Raw genomic sequence first — 24,009 nt, forward strand, 5'->3', positions numbered from 1 at the left:
CTCCTGAATCCAAACTGGAAGCTGGTTTCACAGAAAAGGTGCCTGAAAACTGAAGGCTCTGCCTCCCATTCTACTTTTAAATACTCTAGGAACAACAACTAGGCCTGCTCCTCACATACAACATCTTGAATAATCAGGCCCAAAGGAGTTTGCAAAGAAAAGCGTCTGGACTTCTTTAAGTTGCTTGAAGATGTTTCACCTCTCATCCGAGAAGCTTCTTCAGTTCTAAGGTCAAATGGCCGAGAGTCCCAGATTTAAACCCAGTGGGAGTATCCCCCCAAAGAGGGACAAAGGACCCCGTGGTGATCCTCTAATCACATGAGCTTTCTTGGCTCATGTGATTAGAGGATCACCAGGGGGTCCTTTGTCCCAGACGCTTTTCTTTGCAAACTCCTTTGACTACGATGACCTGGATGACCGAGAACCTTCACAGATAATAATCAGGCCCCATCTTATCTTAATGACCTTGTAGTACCATATTACCCTATTAGAGTACTTTGCTCTCGCACTGCAGGCCTACTTGTTGACAGCGGAGGTTTAACCGGGCTGTAGATCAGGTGGGTAGTTCGATCCCTATCTGCTCTAGAATACCAAATAACGAAGGATGCTGCTGATCACTGGCCTCAGTCAAAGACATCAACAGCAGGGGGACCGTCTGGTTGATAAAGCCAGTTCATAATTCAGTCCTCGTTCATGAAGTGGTTTACAAACCTGAATAACCACTATATGACATGGTTCTGACTGAGCTAGAGCTTATTGCAAAGAAGAATGGGCAAGGATTTCAGTCTCTAGATGTGCAAAGCTGGTAGAGACATACCTTAAAAGACTGGCAGCTGTAATTGCAGCAAAAGGTGGTTCTACAAAGTATTGACTCAGGGGGCTGAATAATTACACCCAACTTTGCAGTTATTTGTAAAAAAAAATGTTTTGAATCATGTATTTCTGTTCCACTTCTCACGTGTACACCACTTTGTATTGGTCTTTCATGTTGAACTTTTTGTGGCTGTAATGTGAAAAAATGTGGAAAAGTTCAAGGGGGGCGAATAATTTTGCAAGCCACTGTAAGTGGGAGATTTTCCCAACGAAGAACCACTTACTGCTTAAAAGATTGAGTAGAATGTATATCCTCAGGTTCTTAACTTTAAACTCATTGAAGTCAGAGGCAGCATAAAAGTAACCCCCATTATAGACTGATTTCTAGTTTTAGTGTCGTATATTCCAGTGAGTTCTGCTTTTAGTTAGCAAATATAAACTAATGTAAGTCTATTAACAGCAACCGACTAACCAACCCGGTGAGTCGACTCCCCTCAAGCAGTGCTCACTGAACAAGCCTAACACCAAACTGATGAAAACATGGTAGCATATAGTCTGCACTTATAAATAAGGCAGCATTTATTTAAAATCTGCAACAATCTCTCCCAAAGTGATTGCAGTCACTTCAAGTCAGACTGCAACTGTTTGCAGAAAGTTGGCCTCTTATACGTTGAGCCCCCTTATTCATTGTATTTCCAGAGTATTTTATTTTCTTTAATAAATATCGATATTTGGTGTCATTGTATTGATACAACATGGCAATGCAAAATATCAAGATGCTGTGCTGTATCAATTTTCCCCCCACCTCTACCGTAAAACGGGTGAAAACACCAGTCAGGCAGAAGATCAAAACAAAAGTTAAGTTCAAGTATTTATACAATATTAGTTAACTATAAGGTGAAACAATATCAAAAACAACAACAACAACTACTACTACTAAATACGGTGTCCCAATGGGAAAACCATTTAAACGTGACAGTGATAACATTTTGGAGAATCAAAATCCATAAAAAAAAAAAAGAGAGAAAAACTTGCTGCTTCCCAAATGTAACATTCAGGATTATTGATGCAAGTCCAGAAATCAGAGCCACAAAGTAGACAAAAAGAAAACATATTATTGATACAGAAGTTGTTTTCTATACAAGATCACTGCAAAAAGCCATACCTAATGTCCACCTTGACGTTACGAGCTCTGTCACGGAAAATGAGATCCAAGTGTGACATCAGCTGACACTCTTTACAGGAGATTCCATCTGAACTCTGTGGAGCCTGATCTGGTTTGTAAGTCTGACCCTGAAACCAAAAGAGGATGTTTCTGTCTTTTGAGATTCACTGTGATCCAGTGAAGTCCGTCCTGCAGGATCACGCTGATGTTTGCATAGAGCAGATAATGAAGTGACTGTTTTTGCACATTGGTAACAGTGAAACAGTTTATTTACAGTGAGGGATTGTTTATGTTCAGATTATAAACAGATTCTTAAAGCTCTTGTCACACTGTTCTAAAGTTCCCTTCAATATGTCGAAGTTCATGGCGATCACGACTCCCTGAATATGAGAAACTTCTGTCACAGTGTCTACATTTGTATGGTTTCTCTCCTGTGTGGACTCGTTTATGTACTTTAAGGTAACCTGCAGTGGTGAAGGATGACCCACACTGGTCACAGAGGTGCTTTTTAACCCCACTGTGAATGACTTCATGTCGTTTTAATTCACTTAGTTTGGGGAAGCCTTTCCCACATTCTTTGCAGTAGTTCATTTTGTCTCCAGTGTGTCTACGCTGATGTACTTTTAAGCTTCGTTGATGACTGAAAGTTTTTCCACAAAGGTCACAGAGAAACTCTTTCCCACCACCACAGTGATGACAGGGTTGAGAACTGGATCCATCTGTGTCGCTCTGCTTCTAAACAAACACACAAAGACAGTGTAAGTCAGGGAATTCCTTCAACATTTTTATCCTGAACGTCGCCTGAAATAAAGAACATCTCTACCAACGTCCACATTTTACTGTTTAAACTCTGGCCTTTCCCCAAAACGGTCAAATGACTGAAAATCGCCTCAAAATGGACCAAAAATTGTACAGTGTATGCCCAGCTTTAAGAGGCTAGTGTCAGGGTTATATTGTTGATTGTCATTTATGCTTAGAAATATTTACTTAAATATGCTTAGAGTTTATAGTCGATGTCATATTGGTAGGGGTCTGATCCTTAGTAGTCTGCAAAGACTGTGTGTGCATTCCAGAGTGTTCTGGCATACACACTCACAGCTTAAGGTCATGAGAGAGGTTATATCTTCTCTTACTGATATATGGTATAGCAAACACATCTATATCTGTTTTAGTATAAGTGCCTTTTGTTTAGATGAACTGCTGGACTTCCAGACCAGCAGGTTTAGGGAAGTCGTTTATGGGGTCACATTCTGACCACACACACACACGGTACTCTTTGTTCACATGTGTACCTATGTTAATGAGCCTATGCATATTCATGTGACCTCAATAAAAGAGCAGTGTTACGAGGGAGCGGACAAGAGCAACTGGAGTCAAGCGAAGGAACGGCATTTATCCAGTTGGTCTTCCTCATGCACGAGAAAAGGAACTTTGCCTACTCGTGTCTTGCTTTTCTGTGTAGTAGAAATTGTCTCGTTCACGCGGCGGGTTTGTGCTAGACAGATCCATCAGTTAGCTTCATCGGTCTCCCTCCCCTGTGGTTGGAAGGGGCGCCACAGTCAGAGATTGAGGTGTTTGCCTTTTCAGGACAGCCATGCAGAGATCAGAGGCTGCATCGCAGCTCCAGTTACAGCTTTCATCACCGTCTTTCTCATCTTTCCCCAGAGTAACAGCCAAACAGGAGGATCTATTGGCTAGCACTGCTTAGCCTTGCACGTGTTTTTATTTTGAACTTAATCTGGAATTCATTGCAAATTGTTTTTGCGGATATGAAGGACACGATTTTGTTTTTCAACAAGGGTTAGTAAAAAACATCTCCAGTGTGATCAAATTGTTATGCCAAACATTTGCAGCTTGGCAGTGTATACAGCACTATAATGACCAGACCTAATTCTATTGAAAACCATACATCTTTCCACAGGTCTCAACTTCATCAGACATCACCTAGACACAGAGCTGGGTGAGGCCAGCACAAACAGCAGCCTAAATGACGAAGATAATGGATCCACTGAGTCAGGAAAGCCAGAAGCAGGGGGGCTGGAGAGGTACCTTTCATGTCCATTCACTGGAGGTGTGGATATATTGCATGGCTTTCCTCACATCAAGAAGCTGTCCATTAAAATGAATACAGCTCTTCCTGCATTTGGAGCCTGTGAAGGACTTCTCAGTCATGCAGGACTCCTGTTCACTGCTAAACAGTTGCAGCTTCACAGAAAGAACCTTGAGAGCAAACTGTTGCTGAAGCTTAACCATCACCTCACTGAGTGAAGAAATGGCACATTTTTGCTAAATATGCAGAAATAGCCGCACACCCAAACAATTTATGGTAAACTGAGCTGCCTTGCATGAACATATGATGAAGTTACCCCGTTCTCTCTCTTCTCTGAAGCTGCTGTGCCATTTGGAGCAAAAATGAATATAAAGTATACAACACATCTTGTCACTGGAAATGGTTTGCACTGTTTATATAATTTTATGTTGTGAAAAACTGAAATCTGGAAATTAGAATTGCTGTGCCTTATTTTGGTTTATGTTCTATAAACTAAATAAGGCACATCTGAGATCGATTTTGGTCGCCCGACCGGAGATATCGCTAGCCCCGGGACGTCGGGCTAGCGATTTTGTGAGCCCTGCTACAAGCCACAAGATACTAACCCCAAGCTGCTCTCCAATGCATCCCTTGGACTGTGAATATTAGATAGCAAGGGGAGAAGCTTTTTTCCAACATCAGGAAAGTTTCAGCAGATTTGTTTCAGAATTGACTGAATATTCTGTTGACAAAGTTTTCATGTCTCATTTAGCTTTGAAATTAAACTTCATTCACATAATACTTCAAAATAACTGCAACTGTAAAAATATGAATACATACCTCACAGTAACTGCACTTGTAGAGTCTTTTTCTGGTGTGAATCTGTTGATGCTGTCTCAGGGAACGTGGCTCTTTAAAAGCCTTTTCACACCAGTCACATTTATAAGGTCTCTCCTCAGTGTGGGTAAACATGTGGTTTTGTAAGTGTGTGGCTGTTGTAAACAGTTTCCCACACTGATCGCACCAGTAAACATCATGTCCAGTGTGAATGCGCAGGTGAATATTTCGTTTGACTAGCGAGCAGAATGTTTTTCCACAAATGTCGCAGCTATATGCTTTATTATTTTCAGAGTGGGTAACTAGATGGCCCTGTAAGCTGCTACTACGAGCAAAAGCTTTACCACACCGATCACAGCTGTATGCTTTAACTCCACTGTGGAGGAGTTGGTGTCTTTTTAAGTGTCCGAACTGGGTGAAAGACTTTCCACACAAGTCACAGCTGTACGGTTTAAGTGCACTGTGGATGAGTTGGTGTCTTTTTAAGTTTGCAGCCATGGTAAAAGACTTTCCACACAAGTCACAGTAGTGTGCTTTAACTCCACTGTGGATGAGTTGATGCCGTATCAGGTCAGACTTCCGATTAATATCCTTCCCACACTCATCACAGCTGTATCTTTTCTCTTCCTTTCTTCTGTGTGATTTGTCGGCCTCCTGAGAGCGCTGATCTCTCACTCCATGTTGGTCCTGCAGTGACAGAGATACAGAGGCAGTGAGTGAAATGCAGTCATGGAACAAACTGAAACTCCCTCCATTAGTGGAATCTCAGATTGATTAACTGATAATACTTTATTTATCCGGAGGGAAAATGTTTTAAAGGCTGCCAGATGATCCGGCACCATCATGAGCACCCCTTCCAACCATACATACAGGGTGGGCCATTTATATGGATACACCGTAATAAAATGGGAATGGTTGGTGATATTAAAGTCCTGTTTGTGGAACATTAGTATATGTGAGGGGGCAAACTCCTCAAGATGGGTGGTGACCATGGTGGCCATTTAGAAGTCGGCCATCTTGGATACAACTTTTATTTTTTCAATAGGAAGAGCACCATGTGACACATCAAACTTATTGGTAATGTCACAAGAAAAACAATGGTGTTGCTTGGTTTCAACGTAACTTTATTCTTCCAAGTTTATTCTTCCAACAAAGTTTCTCTTTGTTCACAGCCATTGACATGTCGAAGAGGTTAACACGCGAGGAGCGGATCGAAATTGTGTTGATATCTGATGAACGCAGTAACCAGGTCATTGCAGCAGATTTCAATGCAAGACCCCCTATGACACCACCCATCTCCCATGCTACAGTTAGCAAACTGCTTGCTAAGTTTCATGAAACTGGTTCAGTGTTGGATTTGCCAAAATGTGGACGAATGAAAACTGTCACTAATAAAGAAACATCAGTGGCTGTCCTAGCTTCATTCAGCAAGAGCCCACAGCGTAGCACTTGCCGCATGTCACTGGAGAGTGGCATTAGTCGAACATCCCTTCGGTGGATATTAGCTACTCACAAATGGCACCCTTACAAACTCCAGCTACTGCAGCATCTCAACGAGGATGACCCAGATCGGTGCACAGAATTTGCAGAATGGGCAAAACAAAAATTGGAACAGGACCCTCAGTTCACGCAGAAGATTTTGTTCAGTGATGAGGCAAACTTTTATGTGAATGGTGAAGTTAACAAACAAAACCACCGCTATTGGTCTGACACTAAGCCACATTGGATGGATCCCTCCATAACTGTTGGAACAACAAAAGTGATGGTTTGGTGTGGTATATGGGGTACAATGATAGTGGGTCCATTCTTCATCAATTGAAACCTCAAGGCCACTGGATATTTGAAATTGCTACATGATGATGTGTTTCCCTCCTTTGTGTACTGAAGCTGGCACGTTCCCTGAGTTTTTCCTGCAAGATGGTGCACCACCACATTATGGGTGCCAGGTCCGAGCATTCCTAGATGAACAGTTTCCTGGAAAGTGGATTGGTCATCGTGGGCCAGTTGAATGGCCCCAAGGTCTCCTGATCTGACCCCTTTAGACTTTTATCTTTGGGGTCATCTGAAGGCAATTGTGTATGGTGTGAAGATACGAGATGTGCAGCACCTGAAACTACGGATACTGGATGCCTGTGCTGGCATTTCTCCTGCGGTGTTGCTATCAGTGTGTGAAGAGTGGGAGAAGAGGGTTGCATTGACAATCCAACACAATGGGCAGCACATTGAACACATTTTATAAGTGATCAGAAACTTGTAAATAAGTCAAGAAAGAATAAAGTTACGTTGACACCAAGCACACCATTGTTTTTCTTGTGACATTACCAATAAGTTTGATGTGTTACGTGGCCCTCTTCCTATTGAAAAACCAAAAGTTGTATCCAAGATGGCCAAATGGTCACCACCCATCTTGAGGAGTTTGCCCCCTCACATATACTAATGTGCCCCATATACTATATATATATATGTGCCACAAACAGGACTTTAATATCATCAAAATAAAATCCGGTTTTCATCTTGAAGGTGAGTGTTCTTTCACCCGGTTAAGCAAAAGTCGCCAGTCCTCCAGCTGACGTAGGTGACCTTGAAGGATAGGAGCAGATAGTCCAAACAAGGTCCTGCAGTCAGGGAGAATTGTCTGGCCAGTCTTGGCTAGGGATGGGTATCGTTTAGGTTTTATCCCATACTGGTGCCAAACTGGTACTTTTGAAACCGTGCCGGTGCTTAAACAGTGCTCGAACCGGTGCTTAAAGACTGGAGAACACAAACTTTGTCCTAAAACCTCTCATGTTTAGCTGTTTTTTTGGTAAACAGATGTTATATGCTGCAGCTATAGGGCATATATGGTATCACTCTTGGCTGTAAGCAGTGCTTAAACCAGACATTCTCAAAGTGTGGGGGGCGCAGAGCCATGGCAGAGGGGGCGGGTATGAAAAGGGGGGGCGGGGGAAACAACAAAATGCTTGGACACTGCTAGCACGGGGCGCCCACAGAAACGCAAAGCAGGAGATGAAGTATAGCTGAATATGTTTCCAAACCAACTTCATTCCAAGCCAAAGACTAGAAAATATGGTGAAGCAACGGGTGTATTAAAAAATAATTTATATTTCATCAAAGATCCATCCTGCAGTGTTATAATGCTTTGTCAGTATCATTGACTGTAGAAAACATGGACGACGCCACAGTTCCCCAAAAATGAAGCCAAAACGTCTCTATCGCCCCCTGGTGTCTGGCTGCAGTATAGGTCATAAACCCCGCCTCCTCCATGTTAGCGGATGGGACTGGGGCCAGACTAAAATAAATTTATTCTCCTTAGATAATTTTTTTCCAAAGATTCTTTCTTTTGTCATCAATAGTTCTCATCATGCTGATTGATGTCCAAGGGGTCTCCTTTCCCATAAGTTTGATTCTAATTCCTACCGCGGCGATGTTAAATTGGGGTGAAACGTCATCATAGCAGCTTTGACTGGCAGCTGCAGTCACGGAGAAACTTGCGTATCTCTGTTCGGGAATAGCAGATAGAGCGTAGGCTCTGAGAGGAGGGCCAGCGTTTACGCTACGAAAACACGACCGAGTGTTTTAACCTGACAGCCTGAGGTGTTCTTCAGTAAACTGGACTACCCGACAGAATGACCTGAGGCCCCGCTGCACTTTTTCGGTAAGTTAAACGTGTTTGTAAGCTAATCCGTAACTACCGTCCTTAGGTCCTGAGACCTAGCTAGCTAAAATGAGCACTCGGCTATCGGGGTTCGTTTAGCTAATCTGTGCAGGTGAATGAATTTACTAAAGAAATCAAGAGAAACGCCCCGGGCTGCTCAGTCACTAATTACTGTTACTGTACTTTTATTACAATTATTATACTGTAAAAGCAACAGGCTGCACGCTGCTGCAGCTGCTGTCCAGAGCTGAATATTAAATATGTGCAAACAACAGCATGTTTTCAGTCTCTTGCCACATCTGTAAAGACAGTACCATCTTTTTTAAAAGCTTGTACTTCAGTAACTCCTCATTAATCAGGAACTATGGATTAAAGTACTGTAGTGTACTGTAATACTGAAAAAATGTAAGAGAAGAACTTCAGATCCTGAGTGTGTGAGGACTGAAGAATCAGCTTTATTTCAATATTGAGGGATAAAATTTATATTTGAGTTTGTGATGGTTCTGTTGTCTTTGTGATTACAGGAGCTGCCCTCAGATTCAGACCTCAGCACCACCCAGTGACAGCAGACAGATCATCCAACATGTTCACATGTTAACTGCAAAATGAACTGATGAAAACAGTACAAAGGTTAAAGTACCACACGTGCTGTAGTGAAAGCTGCAGCTTTATTGATAAAGTTAAAGACTAAAAAACAAAAGGATTAATCACTCATGTAACTGTGTCACTATATATCAGCATTAACAGGACCTCAGTTTGGTGTTTCACAAAGCTGCTGATCTCAGACCTGCACAGCTTCCGTTTTAAACACTTGATGTACTCAGCTGCATGAAGAGCATATGAGATTTTCTCTAACACAATTTAATAAAACATGATGAAGGTCAAAGGTCGTCACTTGTATGTTGAACTACAAACTTGTCATCTGGAATTCTTTCACAGGTTTTTACAGATGGTGTGTTATTTACCATAAAGTGATTCAGAGTTATTCATACCAGAGTAACCAGAGAGGATCATATATTTTTAAATATATAACTTTCTACAGGACTGAATATAATATCTTTATGTAAAAGTCTGGAGACTCTGGGGAGTATCCGAGTATTTATAACATTACACAAACCAAAGGTCTCCATCACAGTGTTCATGAAATGCTGGGTGTATCCATCTCCTGGATCGGGCCTACGGAGGAGTGCTGAAGATTTCCCTGTGAGGGAGCTGCTGGTGAAGATCGTGAGTCCTGCTTCATCAATGCGATGAGCTTCAGTCTTCCTGGTGTTTCTTAAATGAAGCCTCTTTCAGTGGGTCAACAGAACTTCTGGCACAGGACAGCTGTGATGAAAGAAAGGGAAGAAGTTTCTCCAAACCTCTGGATCCAGGAAACCCAGCTCGGTCCTGATGGTCTCCCTCACTAGTTTCTCTCCAGGGTGAATGTAGCTGTTGATATAATATGGACTCTATTATTAAATGAAAAGAACAAATTAGACTAGACTACTGAAACGTTCTGCTGATGTTTTTAAAGTCTCCATGTTACCAGGCTGTAGAGGGCTCTCAATATTTAAACAGTTTTAGATCCATTACACTGACAGTCTTATGTTAAAATCTCAAAGGACAGCATTATATTTTTGATATTAACAGTAACTCTGGGCCGCTGTAGAGTGTGCAGATGATCTCATCACTGTCTAAAAATGGATAACAAACATAAGAAGTGCTGAATCCTTCAATAACACAGACTATTAGAGTAACAGCATTGAGTGTAGAAAAGTTTTCTACAGTCAATGAGTAACAGGTGTGTAGCGTCGCTAACTAGCTAGCAACAAGCCTCCAACACAGCGCGTATGCTAGTGGCTAATCTAGCTAACGAATTAACAACAAAGTGATTTTAGAACTATAAGATGATAAGCTGTGCGTCTTTTTTTTATAACAGTGACATGGTTGTATTTACCTTAATTAAACGAGTCGTCAGTCGCGGTAAACCAACAAAAAAACTTGAGCAGCCGGGCTACGTAAAAAGTGTAGGGGGGCGTGTTTGTGGTCACGTCCAGCGGGTGTGTGGGCGGGAGCGTTACACAGTCGCTCCACCTCAAGTCACTACTGCGCAGACTCTGGCTCCAAATTTGCAAGATGGCAGCTTCCACAAGCGGGATATTTTGGCTTCATTTTTGCACAATGGTAGGAGGCGGGGTCGCGTCGTCCATGTTTTCTACAGTCAATGGTCGGTATTGGTTATGTACGCGTGTTTATTTATATATGTTTATTTTCTGTATTTATATTTTGGGAGCTTTTATTTTGTTTGTGTGACCTTTGACTTCCCACGAAGTCACTTCCTGTAGCTGCGTGCTATTTTCCTCAGTCGCCTAGAGGCCCAGCTGAGGAGAGGTGAGCGAATAAACACAGTTAAAGTAACTAAAAGTAATTCAAACACTGCTCGTTCCCTTTGTGTGTTTTGTCTCACAGTTCTGTTCGATGTTTTAGTGTGAATTATTGTTTCTCTGTCGAGTACAGCACTTTATTGTAACATGCTAGTTACTCATTCAGGGCTCGCAAAATCGCTAGCCCGACGTCCCGGGGCTAGCGATTTTTCCAGTCGGGCTACCAAAATCCATCTCAGCCCTGCCCGTCGGGCTATCATAGGAAGGGAAAATATATGTCAATGCTTTTGCATTTTCTTTCGCAAATGTAGCTGAGTAATTATGTCATTGGCATCGATGAGCCACTGTCATTATGTGACATATTGAAATCGCGTTTGAATTTGTGCTTGTTTTTTGCTTTCACTTTCACTTTGCGATCGCGCGAACTGTGTGTAGAGAGCGGCAGCACTGATTGGTGAGTGACGATTAATTGCGCACCGATTCCTCTGACATCGTCTTATCACTCATTAGCTTACTATTCAAACGTGACAAGTGAAATCTCCCACAGCAAGCTTAAACACGTGAGAGGTTGATTGCGCAGAGAATCGCTGACCGTTATGTAAGTACCTGTGTAAAAGCAGCAGGATTTACGCTGGTATTTTAGTTCTGCTGAGCCAAATAAGACAGGTCAGGGTGAAGAAGGGGCAGCCAAATAAAAGCCTACCACAAAACGGAAAAGTTATGACAAATCAGACTATGAGGCAAAAAGAAAGCTCAGCTTTTTTGGTTTCATGGACAAAAGAATTTCTGTGGCTGGAATATGACAAGCTAAATAACATGATGTTCTGCCAGGTGTGTTGTGAGTTTCATTTCATTTGAGTCGACAAGCGCCTTTGTAACTGGGACCAGTAATTTTAAGAAAGACCCCATCAGAACCCATGAGAAACGCAAGAAATGCATTATTGCCCAGTCTGCAATATCTTTCCCAGAACAAACAGCAATTCCAAAAAACATACTAAAAATAAACCAAGCACAAGAAGAAGTCCTGAAAAATCTTTCAAAAGCGTGCTATGTTGCAAAGAGTGAACTACCATTGGCCAAATTTAGCAGTCTTTGCAAACTTCAAAAAGCAAATGGCCTCGATCTTGGTTCCACTTACCCCTTACCCCTGACTTCAGTGGAAATTTCAGATTCAGGATCTGACACAGACTGATTCATGTTCTACACAGTTCTTGCAAGTTCATAGAAATTTCTGTTCAATTAGAACCAAGTATTTGAGTTGATGATTGTAATTTTTATACAGTTGTTGTGATTTGTATTTAACAATTTTCTGATTAATTTTTGTTTCCGTTACAATATTATACATTAAAGTATAATATTGTAACGGAAACAAAACATTAAAAAATTGCTCTCTTTTTTATTTGGGCTACTTAAATTTATTTTGGGCTACCAAAAACTGAAGAGTGCCTGCTCGAAGGGCTACCAGAGATTTTGAAATTTTGCGACCCTTGCCATTCTCAGATGAGAGCACAGGAGCATGCAGGTGACTTCACATGTGGTCCGCTATCCTTCTCTCTCCCTTGAAGTCCAGTAAAGTGAAGTCGCTGTACTGTTTTGTTTTTATTTTAAACAGGTATGTGAGCTCCCTCTTTTATTTTGGTGTCATGTGAACAGGTTATATCTTTTGTTTGTTTGCGATTCATGTTCACAGTTTCAACTTACTGTTAGATCACAAATTTCCTGTGGTGGGAAACTAGTTTGTGCAACTTTTTTGTATTTACAGTTTTTTGAGGGATAAGCCTCTTAAATTTCTCTAACTCGAAATATGTTTAAAAAACGAAAAACAATTTTCAATTTTTTTGTAGTTTATTGCACTTTTTTGCAATTTATGTAATTACTATGCACTTAATGCATACATATTATTAAAATTTGGGCTATAATGGTTGTATTGATGTATATCAACTTGAAATGCTCCCAAAAATGGCACTACAGCATGTAAAAATATAATATAAGCTCTGGCGTACTTGGTTCTATGGTAGGTCTTAAAGGGTTAAAGAACTTGTAGCAGGCTGCTGAGTTTGCATCTTTTGCTGTGAAGTACAGCCAGACTTTTGACCACTTCGCCTTGGGCATTTTTAATCTGTACGTACCTGGGCCCACCTACTATCCTTGGAAAGGTAAAATGATTGGCTAGAATCCAAAGTGTATGACATCACAAGAAAAAAAAGAGCACCGAAATAAAGCACTGGAATGCGCGCTGCTTTTCAGTCTGGTTACTACAGTTTGTGTCAGAACCGGTGCCGGTACTAGGGCTGCCATGATTAGTCGACTAGTCACGATTACTTCGACCATCAAAATAATTTAATAGTCGACGCGTCGTTTGAAGCTTTGTAAGAGCCCAAAAGATGCAGGAATAAGTAGTAGGATTTAAGAGTGTAATAACAGACTGAAACAGAAGATGGCAGCACTGCATGTACAAGGATGTCAGCTGCTGTTAAACCCTGAAGAAGAAGAAGAAGCTGTGTCCCAGAATTCATCGCGCGGCCCTGCTCAGTTTATAATATAATTTAGAATATTCTCCGGTGTCCTGTTATATTTTAGTTAGCAAGGAGCAGACGGCTGAGTATATTAAACTTCACTGAAACAATCTGCAAACTTCATTAAAACTTAAACTATCATCTTGTCTTTATTTTTAGTTAGCACATACCTTAAACACTTAAAGCTGTAAGCTAATGATAGTTATATAAGAGCAAATGCTGGTGCAATAAGCTGTACATTTTACATCCAATGGATGCATGATCTGATTAGCTGACTAATCGCAAAAATAATCGGTGACTAGTCGACCATCAAAATAATCGTTTGTGGCAGCTCTAACCAGTACCCATTCCTAGTCTTGGTCTTGGGTAGCCACATGAAGGAGATGGTTGTTTTGGGATCGGATGATTTTCGCAGTTGGTCTAAATGTCCATCACTGGTTATCAGGTCTCTGAATTCCCTATGCAGAGCCTTGAGCTTCTTCAAGATGTTAAATCCCCCAAATTATTATCTAAAATATACAGAACACTTTCTAAAATAGATGAATCAATATCCCTTCCTATTGCAAAGTAGGAAGCAGATTTATCAGTAAGCTTAGACCAAAACTTCTGGTCTCAGATTTGCTTAAAAACCTTTAAATTGATTAAAAATCCCAGTCTGCAATTAATACAATACAAAAATACTACATAGAGTGCACTATACAGGTCATCGGATGTTCAAGATGGGCTTTACATCTTCCAACAACTGCTCACACTGTCAAGGCAATACACCAGACAATTACATCCATGCCCTTTGGTTCTGTCCACCAGTGCAGAAGTTTTGGCGTGAGATATGTGAAGACTTATCAAAGTGTCTGAAATGTAACATTCCAGCCTCCCCTTTAGTGTGCTTGCTGAGCAACTTGGATGAGGTCACTGCAGAAATAAACACAGCCCACATTGTTTTTACAGCCCTATGCATTGCCAAGAAAATGGTCCTCCTTAACTGGAAAAATAAAAATAATCTTAATTCTAATCAATATAAAAACCATCTAATAGATCACATTAGTCTTGATACAGCCTCTGCCACCACATTTGATCAATCCCTTTGGGCTCTTTTGATCGGCTTCATCACCTAGTGGGGGTGGGGGGTCATGGTTTGGTCCTGCCTTCGCTATTGTGGTTGATGTGGAGGTTGGGATGGGCTTAGGGCGCCAGGAGAACCCCTAGAGACGTTATCCCTGGAGCGCTCAACCCGGGGGGTTGTGGTCATAACCTGGTTAGTGGCTCTGGTCGCTCTTAGAGGGTGTTCTCCTCGTGGCTGTGTGCAGCGGGGCTGGGGGATGGTCTGTACTGGCGGACGTAGGTTACTGGCCTGGTGGCCTGGCTGCCCCTGAGTGGATCCGGGGCAGGCGGGGGGGCTTGGGGTTCGGGGGTGCTTCGTCTCCGTGATGGGGCTCTGGCTGGGCCTTGGAGGCTTCGGTCCTCGTCGGTGTGTCGCCGAGGTTGTGGGCGGGTGGGTGCACGGGGGCTCAGCCCTGGCGCAGGTGGCCTCTGGTGCATTGGCCTAACTGGGGGGCTCTTCATCCTTGCAGAAGTCCACTCTGCAGGTGGGGGAGAGACACAGGAGAGGTGGAGAATTAACCTAACCTGGGTGTCTGTTGTCTTGTGTAGTCTGGAGATGATTGAATGTTGGGGTGGGTATAGTTTCCTCTGCGGTGGGGTGGGGTGGGCTTCCCCAGGTCCTGTGGGGCTTAGCGGTGCTGCTGCCATAGGCCCCGGTCTGGATGGGCCTGGGCCCCCTTGCCTTGGTGGGTGCTACGGGACGGGGGTGCCTACTGGGGTCAGCGGGGGAGCTGGCCCTAAAGAGGGGCATCTTGCCCCTCCCTTCTTTTCCTCCCCATCCCCGGCTGCCTCCCTCTTCCCGCTCCACCACACCCACCCACACAGGTAGGGCCTTGGGGTGCGGGTGTGTCACCAGGGTGCAGGGGAGGCATTCCCCCCCTCTGTCCCCTTCTGGCCACCTGTGCCTCAATTTTATTTCACAACTTAGACACACACATTATATATATATATATATATATATATATATATATATATATATATATATATACATACATACATACATACATGTAGGGCCTTGAGGGTGACCACGTTAACGGCGTCCAGAGGACGGTCTGTGTATTCAACCCTACCTCTGGCGCCGGTGCCCACCTCTCAATTTTAAATCCATGTAGAGACTGAGGGTTCTTGGGAGGGGCCGTGCTAGCACCTGCTGCTCTCTGGCAGCACCACCATGCCCTCCCTTGTTTTAAATGCACTTTAGAACAACACGCAGCAACACTACACATGAGCGGGAGGAGGGAGGTATGGGTTCTTCACACACCCCCGTTCTCTACTAGCCATCGGGGCGGGGGGCTGGGAGGAGGTGTTGGCTGTCCGATTGGCCTCCCTGCTGCTGCGGAGCCTGGGGCGGTCTGCTTGCCTCCACCCCGGGGGAAAGGGTCACATCTCTTGGGTCTGGGTGCCGTTTCCCCCTCTGGGAGCCAGGGTACCTGGACCCGGGGCATAGAGTATGTTTGGGGAGTATGATTGTGTGTACATGTCTATGTATGTCTGTCCCTACGTTGGGTGAGTGCTGAGTGTTTGTATATGTGTGCATGAGGGTGGGAAAGCATGTTTATGTCTGTGTGTGCCTGTTTGTCTGTGTCTATATGTCAGGTCGGGTCTTAGACTCCACCTCCCTGGGTACTCCCAGGCCCTCCAAGTGTGGAGGGCTATCTCCCCTCACCACACTCCCTGCTGGTAACTGATGCCCTCAGGGGTTGGTGCATTGGTGGTTCTTGGTGTCCGGGGCTGGGCGCTCAGGTATGCACCAGCTCACTCCCGGTGGCTACTTGGCGGGGCCTGGTGCCTGTCGCTCGGTCAGGCCTCTTCCGGGGCAAAGGGGGCCCTCGGGCCTCCGGCCTCGGGGCCTGCAACTCGGTTCACTCTGGCACAGCTGGCTGCCGGCAGAGCTGGCGGGCACGCCAGTGCAGCCCCCTCTGGCTTCTGCTCCGTGGCTACTGGGTGACCCCCTCGTCTGGGGATCTCCTCAGCCCTTCCCAGGAAGGTGGCACGGATGCCCCTCCGGTGGTACTCCTTGGGCTCTCGCACTCTGGGGCCTCTGGATGTCTGGAGCCTGGATCTCCTCCATGCCTGCTTCATGCCCTGGGGGACGGGGCTATGGCCCTCCACACCCTCTAGCAGACCGTTACATGGGGAAACCTTTTGTATACAAGCGCGTTGATCCACACAGGTGTGCACACGGGTGTTCACTGTTCGTAGACATAAACTACACCTTTCTTAGCTGCTACTTCAAAGCACATTGTGCGCTGTCTGTCCTGCGTGCTGCACAACAACTTTCAATATTTAGTATTTACTGCTGTTCACACTTAGCTAGATTAACGTGATGGTGTTGTGTTTAGTATGTTGCTTTGTTTTTGTTTGTTTTTTTGTTTTTTTTTGCTTGTCTTCTCTTCTTTTTCTCTCAACAGGTGATCCAGGAGATTTTTTTTTTTTCTTTCTCTTTGTCTTTGTAAGTGCCCTTTCTCACTGTCTCTTTTCCCTTCCGTTTTTCTTTTCCTTCCTCTCTTTCTTTCTCCCTTTCCTATCCCCCAGTCATGTCTGTCCCATCTGTAACAACTGAAAATAAAATAAATAATAACAACAAAGTTTGATCAAATGGACCAATACGGCAATGCCATGATGATCCATTTGGCAGAATAAATCCATTTGGTATCCTTGTTGGTCTTCAGACAACAATTCTGACGGCTAAAGAACCAAATGGGACAGACAAAAAAAAAGAAAAAAAAAAAAAAAAAGATGTTATCAATATTGCGTTCAATAAACACAGTCTGAGTACTCACGGCTTGACCATTGTCAATCGTGTTGGCCAGCGTTGTGGGGTTTTGAACAGCTGTGACTGCTTCCTTTGCTCTTTGATAAGCCAGGTCCGAGCCAGCTCCTAACAGTCAGAACTCTGCTATCATGGTTCCAAATAGGTAGTTCAATGCTCTCCATTGAAAGTGAGGCACATGATGCAAGCGAACATTGCGTATCCGGCAGCAAACATCCCTGCAGGACAATCAGGGTCTCCCCTGCCCAAACTTCTTGTCGACAGTAGGGTGTTGATTTTGTTAAGGGACCAGGTGATCAAATTCATAAATCTTTAGGTTTTAGAGAACAAGACTGAGAAACTCTCTAAGGGTTAAAGTTAGACGAGGCTAGACAAGGACATGGATGCTCTCACTACCCGTAGTGTAGGAGCCATACTACACAGTGATGCAGTTGGTGAGGATACTCTCAATGGTGCCTCTGTAGAAGGTGCTCATAATGGGGGTTGAATCTCTTGCGTTTCTCAGTTTGCGGAGGAAGTAGAGTCGCTGTTGGTCTTCTCCACATTCAGGGACAGGTTGTTGTTGCTGCACCCCTCTGCCAGATGATTGACTTCACCCCAGTAGTAGGCCTCATCATTGTTAATGATGCGACCTACCACAGTTGTTTTGTCTGCAAACGTGATGAATGTATGGAGCTGTGTGATGGTGTGTAGTCGTGGGTCAGCAGAGGGGGCTCAACACACATCCTTGGAGAGCCACTGTATTCAGTGTTCGTGGGCTGGAGGTACGACCGCTTGCTGTCTTCCTCTCAGGAAATCCAGGAGCCAGTTACACAGCAAGGTGCTGATCCCCAGCAGTTAAAGTATGTGAATAAATTAGTAGGTAATGTTGGTGCTGAATGCTGAACTGAAGTCTATGAACAGCATTCTAACATATGAGTCTATAGTGTGCAGATGTGTGAGGGCTTATTGAAGGGCAGTTGAAATTGCATCGTCGGTTGAGCGTTTTGACCGGTATGCGAACTCAAATGGATCCAGGTTGGTGGAAAGAGATCATTTGATTTGATGCATGGCTAACTGTTCCAAGCACTTCTTAATGATTGGGGTGAGTGCAACCGGACGGTAGTCGTTAAAGCAGGATGTAGAGGACTTCTTCGGTACAGTAATGATGGTGGAGGCTTCAATGCATGTGGGAAGGACAGTCTGACCCTAATGATGTGGTAAAGATGTCTGTGAAGATATTTGTGAGGTTCACAGCATAGTCTCTCAGTGCTCGTCCAAGGATGTTATCAGGACCTTGAGTTTTGTGTATATTGATTTTGGCAAGGGATCTCCACACACTCTCTGGGGATTGTGTCGCCACGGTCTGCTGAGTGTAGTCTGTGATGGTTTGTATTCCTTGCCACTGCCTCCGAGTATCTCTGCTGTCGCTGAAGCTTTGCAAAATCCTCCGGGAGTACTGCCTTTTCGTCTCTGATGCCACGTGACACGTGCTCTTTTTAGGTTGACCTAATCCCCGGCTCCGAAAGCTGCATTTCACAACCTTAGGAGCCTGTAGAGCTCACCTGTGAGCCATGGTTTCTGATTGACAGTGATAGTCCTGGTCTCTGTGACATCATCAATGCATTTTGGGATGTAGGCAATGACAGTTTTTGTATATTCCTCTAAGTCTGTGGTGTTGTCGTGTGTGGCAGCCTTTTAAAGATCTCCCAGCCTTGCAGTGCCTCTGAGGACCCTTCTGGCCACACACGTATTTGCTTATGAACTGGTTTGGCGACTTTGAGCAGGGGCCTGTATGCTAGCATTAGCATAACAGTGATGCAATCAGAGGCACCAAGGTGGGGGAGGGAGAGGTCTTTGTAATCTCCTCTCTGGGTGGTGAAAACATTGTCCAAAAAGCAATGACAAAATAAACCAAGAAACACTGAAAAAATAACAATAATCAAAGAATAAAACTATAAAACATAAAACACTGGGTCGTAGACCCAATGCCATGACAATGGGATCACTACGGTTTTTCGTTTAGTCAGCAGTTGTCCTTCTCTCCTGGATTGGCTGAAGATTACTTTTGGCGCCTTCCCATCTTAGACAAAAGTCCAGATGGGATAACCACATTTACTCAGGGCCTTCTTGATGTGATGTTCTTCTGCTTCTGTGGCCACTGTGTCTGTGGAGATGGTGTTCGCTCTATGTTGTAGCATCCTGATGACGCCCAGTTTGTGCTCCAGTGGATGATGAGATACTGATCGGTATGCGTAGGTTTACAGTACACATCACTTTTTAGATCTCCCCGATTAATGATGGAAATCTCACAGTCTAAGAAGGCTAACCTGCCACTTTTCATATCCTCCCTGGTGAATTTTATGTGTTGGTCCACCGATTTAATGTGATCTGTAAATTTTGGTACATCCTGAGATTTGATTTTCACCCAGGTGTCATCCACATACCTGAACCAATGACTTGGTGGTGTTCCTGGGTCTGAGACCCAGTGTTTTGTGCATTTTTGTTTTATTTCGTTGATTATTGTATTTTTCTCTGTTTCCTGTTTTTTCTGAAAGAGTCTGGTGTGTTTTTGTCAGTGTTTAGCTTCACTGCCCTGTGACATCATTATTTTTAATTTCAGTCAGCTGTTTCCCCATGTGTTCTCACTTCCCCTGATTACCTCCTTTGTATTCAAGTCCTCTGTTTTCTGTGTTTCATTGTCAGGTTGTCTGTTTTGCTACACCATGGTCTCATCATAGCTTTTATACAGTGGCTTGCATAACTATTCGGCCCCCTTAAACTTTTCCACATTTTGTCACATCACAGCCAAAAACATGAATCAATTTTATTGGAATTCCTTGGAAGACCAACACAAAGTGGTGTACACGTGAGAAGTGGAACGAAAATCATACATGATTCTAGGGCTGTGCGATATGACCAAAGTCTCATATCCCGATATAAGAATTCTATCGTCCCGATAACGATATAAATCACAGAAATGTAACATTTTCTGTAAATTCGGTGAATCTCCCGCTCGACTTACGGGAAGTGTTTTCAGCTGTGCGTCATGTAGCTGGAGTCGAGTGTTTTAACCCTTTAAGACCTACCATAGAACCAAGTCGGCCAGAGCTTATGTTATATTTTTACATGTTGTAGTGCCATTTTTGGGAGCATTTCAAGTTGATATACACCAATACAACCATTATAATATCAAAATAGTTACGCAAAACGAAGCGTGCCCGCTCCAACCGGCTTTAAAGGGTTAACAGATGCATGACATAAGTTGTAACAGCCGCCGTTTTCTTTGTGAGTATTTATTACACGGCGTGCTGCAGGGAAAAGCCTGTTCTAACGTTTGAGTCTGAGGTTTATTTTTTAGCACCTGGCGGCTCTTTTTTACATCTCATCTGTAAATAATCTGCTCTTTCACGTGATTCAGTTTATTTTGAAAAGTCCCAACAGTATCTTGAGCTTTATCCGGTTGTTCAGTCTGACGTCACTAGCCGTGTCTGGGCCTAAACTCTGCTGCAGGTCCATATATCAAATGATCACTGTGGCATTACTGAGAGTTAAAACACTGTCTAAAGTCTTTCATCTTTAATAAAATGATCAGCGTTCTTCTCTACCAGGTGTAACAATTGAGTTTAACATCCAGGCATCCATGAAAACGGAATTTATGACATTTAACGGAGTTAGAAGTTAGCAGGAAGTTAGCTCGCTAGCTTCCATCTAAATACAATATAGCATGTCCTGACTGCAGGGGTTTAGAAAAAATTCAAACGTACAGCTCTGCTATCACTTCCAACATAAATGAAGACAGAAAACTAAACAGCAGTGACGTTTGTAGGGTTACTGAAGTTTGGCTAGCTGGTATATAATGATGTGCTACGTGACCGCTAGCGACACAGCTATGTTAGCATAATATAAACAAGCTAACTTTTTTTCCACTCGATAAAAGTTAACGTGAGTGTTCTCAGTGGTCAGGAACAAATGTAATCGCATGGCAGGATGCTGTAAACGGACCAAACTTCAGCCAGGAGAACAACTGAGATAATCCATCCACAATACGAGGTTAGTTATTCATATACTGCTGCATGGGCTGTGCTGTAGTTACATCGTAAGGTTTTAAAAACTGAGCTTAAATAAATGATTAGCGGTAATAAAAGCCGAGGGAGGTCAACAGTGATCACTGACTGTTTTTATGAGCTTTTTGAGATTAAATAGAAGAAAATACAAAGCATTAAACATGTTAACAACACAAAAGCCATATTAAACGCAGACTACTTTAGGCCCGGAAGTAGGATTCGTCGCGTCATCACTGAACAACCGGATTGTGAAAGGTTTATGTGGTACATAAACAAGCGGACATGCGATGGTGTTACCGTCTTTGTTGCTAACCACAACGCATAAAAACAGGCGCTTGTCCGTCAGTAGTGTGGTTATATTAAATATAAGAGAAAGAGAGAACTTTAAGAAATGAATATAGCCACTACAGTGACCATCAGAACGGTGAAAAAATATTGCCGTAAACAGTTTATTTTGCGACACCACGAAACAAACGATTGCGTAAAATCAAACGATAAGACATTTTTATATCGTCATCCGATATATATCGTTATATCGAACAGCCCTACATGATTCCAAACATTTTTTACAAATAAATAACTGAAAAGTGGGGTGTGCGTAATTATTCAGCCCCCTGAGTCAATACTTTGTAGAACCACCTTTTGCTGCAATTACAGCTGCCAGTCTTTTAGGGTATGTCTCTACCAGCTTTGCACATCTACAGACTGAAATCCTTGCCCATTCTTCTTTGCAAAACAGCTCCAGCTCAGTCAGATTAGATGGACAGCGTTTGTGCACAAATGACAATTTTAGCAGCACAAATCAGCACAAACATAGCACAGTTGATTAACCCTTTAAAACCGGTCTGAGCGGGCACGCTCCGTTTTGCGTAACTATTTTTAAATCCCGGTAGCTCTGCAACCACGTAAGCTAGAGCAATAATTTTTTTTACATATGAAACCGGAGAAGTTGTACTTACATCTTATGCCATCAGCTTGTCCTAGGTCACGGTTTTCTTCCACATATAGCTTTGCAAAAACTGCATAAAAAGCACTTGCAGCAACAAAAACGTAATATTCCAGAAACACGCTTTGCCGATCCGATCAGCTGTTCATAACACTTCCTACGCTGGAATAGACGTCAGTGCGAACTTTCACATGTCCGCCATTACCTGCCCGAAACCGGAAGTGACGTCATTTTCGCGGAAATGTAGTTTTTTTTTTACTATCAGGGCCTCAGAGCCTATACTGGTGTTTTTAAAAGTTATCTTTGACTTTATGACTTTCTGTGTCGTTTTTGGGATGCTTAGGACTCGAATTGCACTGCTGGAAATAGTTTATTTTGATGCATATGCTGTTATTTTGCAAATTTGCACTATAATATTTATTTTCGTTTTTCCTGCAGTATATAAAAATTGGTGTATTTCAAAAGTAAAACTATGAAGACACTTAAAATAAATTTCCTGTGGTGGGAAACTATTTTGTGCAACTTTTTTGTATTTACAGTTTTGAGGGATAAGCCTCTTAAATTTCTCTAACTAGAAATATATATGTTAAAAAAACACAAATGATTTTCAATTTTTTTGTAGTTTATTGCACTTTTTTGCAATTTATGTAATTACTATGCACTTAATGCATACATATTATTAAAATTTGGGCTATAATGGTTGTATTGATGTATATCAACTTGAAATGCTCCCAAAATTGGCACTACAGCATGTAAAAATATAATATAAGCTCTGGTGGACTTGGTTCTATGGTAGGTCTTAAAGGGTTAACACCACTTTTGTTGGATTTGAAGAAGGTGAGGGGCCAACTTCACTCACATGGTTTGTCTGAGCATTACAGCTACTGTAATCAGAAGTGTCGCGGAGTAATACGTACCGTGCTTCAACGTAATATTACCTTATTGTGTGTGTATAAGGACCACAAATGGCACATGTTAAGAAACAAGGCTGTCACATGGTACACAGTAGAACGTGGGAACAGAGCAGCTGCGAAATCTGTCTTTGTTATTATGCTCAGCGTCTTTTAGTTTACATTTTGACTGCACTATTGCTTTTTGTTATGTGCAAAAACAACAGTGTTTTATTTTATATATGGAGCATTATTATTTAATAAATGCTGATCGTTTATTTCTGAGTAATTTTTTCATGTACATCTACGTTGTATGTTAATAAAACTGCCTCTGCGCAATCTGGGACACGGCTTTTACTAAGAACTCTCTTTTTGTTCTTACTTTATGGCTTAAAATAAATATCGAGATGTATATTGTATATCGCCATCCAGCAACAGAATATCGACATATAAATTTTAGCTCTAATTTACTTCATGAAAAATGGAGAGTCCAACTGATGATATTGTGTAACTTCTGTGGTTTTTGTTTGTGAATGTAGATTCTGTATGTTTGGAGGAGCCCAGGATGGAAAAGACAAAGCTGCTGTTAACAACCAGCTGTGCACACAGGTTCAATAACAGTGTAACTGTGATATTTTTCTCACCTTTTCTGTTGAAGTCATTGTTTCCTCTGTAGTGGCTGAGCTGAGTCCAAATGGCTGAAACTGTTCCTCTGCTGCTCCACCAGACTCTTCTCCTCCTGTTACTCAGCTGGGACACAAAAAGTGTAGATACAGTCAAGCCCATAATTATTCACACCTCTGACTAATTTTTGACTTAACGTTACTTTTATTCAACCAGCAAGGTTTTATTTTTTACTGGAAATGACATAG

At 42.7% G+C, this 24,009-nt stretch overlaps 1 protein-coding gene across 1 annotated transcript; it reads right to left on the reverse strand.

Annotated features, from left to right (window-relative positions):
* Positions 1 to 1,671: 1,671 nt before the first annotated feature.
* On the reverse strand, positions 1,672 to 23,809 carry LOC109201162 (zinc finger protein 239-like). Its single transcript, XM_025910559.1, has 3 exons — positions 23,782 to 23,809; positions 4,848 to 5,531; positions 1,672 to 2,713 (listed from the first exon to the last, which is right to left on the reverse strand). Exons 1-3 carry the CDS (start codon positions 23,797 to 23,799, stop codon positions 2,303 to 2,305), a joined length of 1,113 nt encoding a protein of 370 aa, XP_025766344.1. The 5' UTR covers positions 23,800 to 23,809; the 3' UTR covers positions 1,672 to 2,302.
* Between the last annotated feature and the right edge of the window lie 200 nt (positions 23,810 to 24,009).

The sequence above is a fragment of the Oreochromis niloticus genome, linkage group LG9 (genome assembly GCF_001858045.2).
Source record: "Oreochromis niloticus isolate F11D_XX linkage group LG9, O_niloticus_UMD_NMBU, whole genome shotgun sequence".
Classification (NCBI taxonomy): domain Eukaryota; kingdom Metazoa; phylum Chordata; class Actinopteri; order Cichliformes; family Cichlidae; genus Oreochromis; species Oreochromis niloticus.

Coding starts and splice junctions, on each gene's coding strand:
- LOC109201162 (XM_025910559.1), bottom strand. Junction 2,714..4,847: donor ACAAGTGCAGTTACTGTGAG/GTATGTATTCAT, acceptor GTGTTTGTTTAG/AAGCAGAGCGACACAGATGG.